The 4,701-nt window shown below is 57.1% G+C and overlaps 1 protein-coding gene across 1 annotated transcript; it reads left to right on the top strand.

The window, feature by feature from the left end:
* Window positions 1–816: 816 nt before the first annotated feature.
* Window positions 817–4,701, top strand: KCNJ9 (potassium inwardly rectifying channel subfamily J member 9; the record flags this gene model as incomplete). The annotated part of the gene is made up of 2 exons (XM_081225413.1): window positions 817–1,666; window positions 4,268–4,701. 2 exons carry the CDS (start codon window positions 817–819, stop codon window positions 4,597–4,599), a joined length of 1,182 nt encoding a protein of 393 aa, XP_081081539.1. The 3' UTR covers window positions 4,600–4,701.

The following is a 4,701-nucleotide window of genomic DNA, read 5'->3' as shown; positions in this document are numbered from 1 at the left end:
GGGAAATGGGGCTGACGCTACAGCCGAAATGATCATGGTCAGTCCTCAGGGAGGATTTCCAGTGGGAATTTCCCAAGGTGGGAAGGTTCAACCCTTGCCCACTGGAGATTTTTCACTCGTTTTCCACCACTTTCATTTCTCCTTTGTAAGCTTGTTGAGAGGAAGAAGATGTGGGAGGGGGTAGAGTAAGCGAGGTCCAAGGAGGGAGGAACGGGAAAGACTTTGTGTCAGTCTCCAGGTGAACTTCCAAAGAGCCTGGTTAGACAGCAGGTTGAATTGCGGAGACAGGGATTAGGGGACTGCCTGATATTAGCCAGGGCGGAGTGGGGCGGGGGTGACCTTCGGGCAGGGAGGGTCCTGCACAGGAGAGGAAGATTAAGCACCTGCCTCGAAGGAGCCCACAGTCTAAGCGTTTCAGAAAACTCCCTCCTTGCCTGGGCCTCTCGCCTGGGGGTGGCCGTGAAGTGCTGCACAGCCCAGTTAGAGCAGTAGGACCAAGACCTCTGGTACCCCGTTTCCCTGAAAATACTCAGCCGTGCAGAGTGCGATCCAGTTCATACACACTATCCCATTTGATCTTCACGGTGTTGTGAGCTGGGGGTGGGGGCGGCTAGGGTTGTGTGTACTGTTCCCATTCTACCGATGCTGAAAGCTGAGGCTGAGACAGCAAGGGACTCGCTCTGGGCCACCCGGCCCCTGGGCGCAGGCCCGGACGTCTCGGCCTCTCCCGCGGCTCGGCTAATCCGGCCCACCTCTCAGCCCCTCCAGGCCCCGCGCCGCCTCCCGGGCCGTGACCTCCCCGCCGCGGCCACGGCCATGGCGCAGGAGAACGCCGCCTTCTCGCCGGGGCCTGAGGAGCAGCCGCGGCGCCGCGGCCGCCAGCGCTACGTGGAGAAGGACGGCCGCTGCAACGTGCAGCAGGGCAACGTGCGCGAGACGTACCGCTACCTGACCGACCTGTTCACCACGCTCGTGGACCTGCAGTGGCGCCTGAGCCTGCTCTTCTTCGTGCTGGCCTACGCGCTCACCTGGCTCTTCTTCGGCGCCATCTGGTGGCTGATCGCCTACGGCCGCGGCGACCTGGAGCACCTGGAGGACACTACGTGGACGCCGTGCGTCAACAACCTCAACGGCTTCGTGGCCGCCTTCCTCTTCTCCATCGAGACGGAGACCACCATCGGCTACGGGCACCGCGTCATCACCGACCAGTGCCCCGAGGGCATCGTGCTGCTGCTGCTGCAGGCCATCCTGGGCTCCATGGTGAACGCCTTCATGGTGGGCTGCATGTTCGTCAAGATCTCGCAGCCCAACAAGCGCGCCGCCACGCTCGTCTTCTCCTCGCACGCCGTGGTGTCGCTGCGCGACGGGCGCCTCTGCCTCATGTTCCGCGTGGGCGACCTGCGCTCGTCGCACATAGTCGAGGCTTCCATCCGCGCCAAGCTCATCCGCTCGCGCCAGACGCTCGAGGGCGAGTTCATCCCGCTGCACCAGACCGACCTCAGCGTGGGCTTTGACACGGGCGACGACCGCCTCTTCCTCGTCTCACCGCTCGTCATCAGCCACGAGATCGACGCCGCCAGCCCCTTCTGGGAGGCGTCGCGCCGCGCCCTCGAGAGGGACGACTTCGAGATCGTCGTCATCCTCGAGGGCATGGTGGAAGCCACGGGTGCGGGCAGGCCGAAGGAGAAGGGAGAGGAGGAAGAGCAGGGGGAGGAGGGGAGCGGGTGGGCGGGGAATTGGGGTCAGGGCGGAGGAAGCGGGGTGGGGGTGGGGGTGGGGGTGGGGGGATGGAGAGGCTGGAGGAGGCTGAGAGGCTGAGATGAGATGGGTTGGGAGGGTTGTATGAAAAGAGTGACCCCCCCCCACCCCGAGAGCCGAGAGAAAGCTGGGAGGAATCCTCCGAAGTGGCCCTGGCCGGGGGCCCTGGGCTGAGAGGTCTGTGTCACTGGGAATAGGAGAGAGTAATGATAATAGACAACACCCAGTGCTTACTCCGTACCCTGCACGGTTCCAAAGCACTTTACACCTCCTGGTTTATTTAATCGGTGCCCCATGAAGGTAATTTCTTCTTACTGTGCTCATTTTTCAGGGAGGAAATTGCCCCAGGGAAAGGTTAAGTTGTCCACAGTCACAAGCTAAATAAGCGGCCACGTCTGGATTGGACCCAGGCAGTCTGGCTTCAGCATTTAGGGTGCAGAGTAGGAAGGAGGGGTTAGGTTCCAGGTTTTTCTCAATACTGAGAGGTCCAGGCCCCTGGAATGTGATGGTGCAGGTTTTCCATGGTCTGAGTTATTCCTAGGCTGGACCTTAGGGAGAGGTTGATGGCTGAGCTCACTTCTGCCTCAGTTTCCCCATCCATCAGAAGATTCGGTTTCCACTGACAAAGGATAGATGATCTGCACATTTCAAGCCCCTTTCCAGAAGGAACTAGCAATGTACCTGTGATGTCAGAACCTCCAACTCAGGCTTATACAGTGAAAGGTCTGGGAGCAGATAGGATAAGACCAGTGCAGGGGCAGCAAATGAGTCCTTTGGGACTTGAGATCCGGAAGTGGAGAAGAAAACTGCAAGTGGGATAACCAAAGGCCCACCAGGGGGCCCTGCAGTTCCTGCCACTGTTGCCAGTATTGCCCTCTGCTGGCTTCTCCCAGACTGGTGCCATCAAACCCTTTTCCTGGCCCTTCATGCTGAGCCTCTACTTCACCGCTCTCTGCCTCAGTGTTCCCCACTCCTTCTCCCCACCCCCATACTCCCCTCCTTCCCCTTCCCCCACTCACCCTGCTTCCTTTCCTCTCATCTCACCGGCTGGCACAATTTTGCTGGTACCTGAGAAGTCCCTGCCCAACCCTCTTCTCCCTTTGTACCTCCAGCCCTTCCCTTTCTTCCTTGCAGCCCCTCTCCCCAGTGTCCCTTTTGCCTCTTCTTCCCCTCCTCTACCGGACACATGCCAGTCTTCAGCAAAGGAATGAAGAATACCAATGTCCCCCCCAGGTTTGCTCAGGGCAGGGCTTTCAATGTTGAGAGCCAGTCTCTGGTTAGCTAATGTTCACTCTTCTGTTCCCCCTTGTTCGGAGGTGGATATGAGCTGAGGGGAATATGAGAGATCTCAGGGTAGAAGGAAAATCACTTACCCCGGTGGGTGTGCCCACCCCACAGGGAAAACAGGACACAGGCCCACAGCAAGGAGGACAGGGGAGGGTGGGGTGGAGGAGATAGGGAGGGGAGCTTGTTGGAGTTTTCTAGAGAGACAGAGCTGGAAAGGATGGTAATATTTTGGGTGAGAGAGTCAGTATCCAAAATGCTTCTGAAAGGCAAGTATAATGAGCCAAAATCCAACAAGATGACATTTAAAACGAATAAATATAAAGTTCTACATTTAGGCTTTAAAAAATCACTTATGTAAGCACAGCATGGAAGAGCTCTGGTGAAAAAAGAATTGTGGGTTTTAGTTGGCCACAGGCAATGTGATACAGCTTCCAAAAATGTTTACGTAATGTAATCTTGGGCCCTATTAGCTAAAGCATCATGGCCAGAAGAGAGAGGTGGCGAGCCCTCTCTTATGCATGGATCAGGCCACAGTTGGAGTATTTATCATACTCAGAGTGCTTAAAGGATCCTCCTTGGCCATTCTGGTTTGCAGTCAAGAAAGTAAAATTTTTGGAAGCCAGGTCACATCAGGAATGGTGGAGGGAGACAGGGATGTTCAGCCTGAAGGAGAGAAGACATGATGAAAACTGAGACTCCTGCTTTCAGATACCTGAAGGGGTGTCATACAGCAGGAGAATGAAAATAAGGGTGGCAGATTTTAGCTCTGTATAAAGAACAACCCAAATATTAGAGCCGTCACACGAAGGAGTGGGCTCCTTGTGAGGTGGTGAGCTCTCAATCCTGGGATGTAATCAAGTGCAAGCTAGTTGCCCATTATTGGGAATGCTCCAGTGGGGAGCCCTGTATGGAGAGGAAAATTGGGCTAGATGATCCCCAAGGTCAGTTTCAAGGTTAAGCTTCTCTGATTGGCATCTCCAGTGGAGAGGAGGGGAGAATGTGGGCTGGAGGTTAAGAGGAGTTGGGGCAAATGGAGAGGAGGAGGGGGAGCTGGACAAGTACAAGAGTTGGGAAGGAAGAGAAAGCGGGCTGGACCAAAGGGGGTGGGTGGGGGTCCTTGAGGAGGGCTCCAGGGAAGAGTTCTAGGAATAGGGTTGTGGAATGAGGCAGGGGTGGGAAGGCTGGGGCTGGGATCTCCCTTGACCCATGACCTTACCCCCAGGAATGACATGCCAAGCTCGGAGCTCCTACCTGGTGGATGAGGTGCTGTGGGGTCACCGCTTCACGTCAGTGCTGACCCTGGAGGATGGCTTCTACGAGGTGGACTATGCCAGCTTCCACCAGACCTTTGAGGTGCCCACACCCTCATGCAGCGCCCGGGAGCTGGCTGAGGCCGCAGCCCGCCTTGATGCCCATCTCTACTGGTCCATCCCCAGCCGGCTGGACGAGAAGGTGGAGGAGGAGGGGCTGGGGGAGGGGGCGGGCGAAGAGGCTGGGGCTGACAAAGAGCAGAATGGCTGCCTGCCACCCCTGGAGAGTGAGTCCAAGGTGTGACCAGTTTCCTCCAGACCCCTGTGGCAGGGCCAGACACAAGTAACTGGGGAGCTGGTTATGGAAGGTGGAGGAGGGCGCAGGCAAGGTCCCTGGGAATGCACT

This window comes from Mesoplodon bidens, assembly GCF_964165515.1.
Source record: "Mesoplodon bidens genome assembly, chromosome: 2".
Taxonomy (NCBI): domain Eukaryota; kingdom Metazoa; phylum Chordata; class Mammalia; order Artiodactyla; family Ziphiidae; genus Mesoplodon; species Mesoplodon bidens.
The sequence above is the reverse complement of the archived record's forward strand: the minus strand, read 5'-3'. Positions and strand labels throughout refer to the sequence as shown.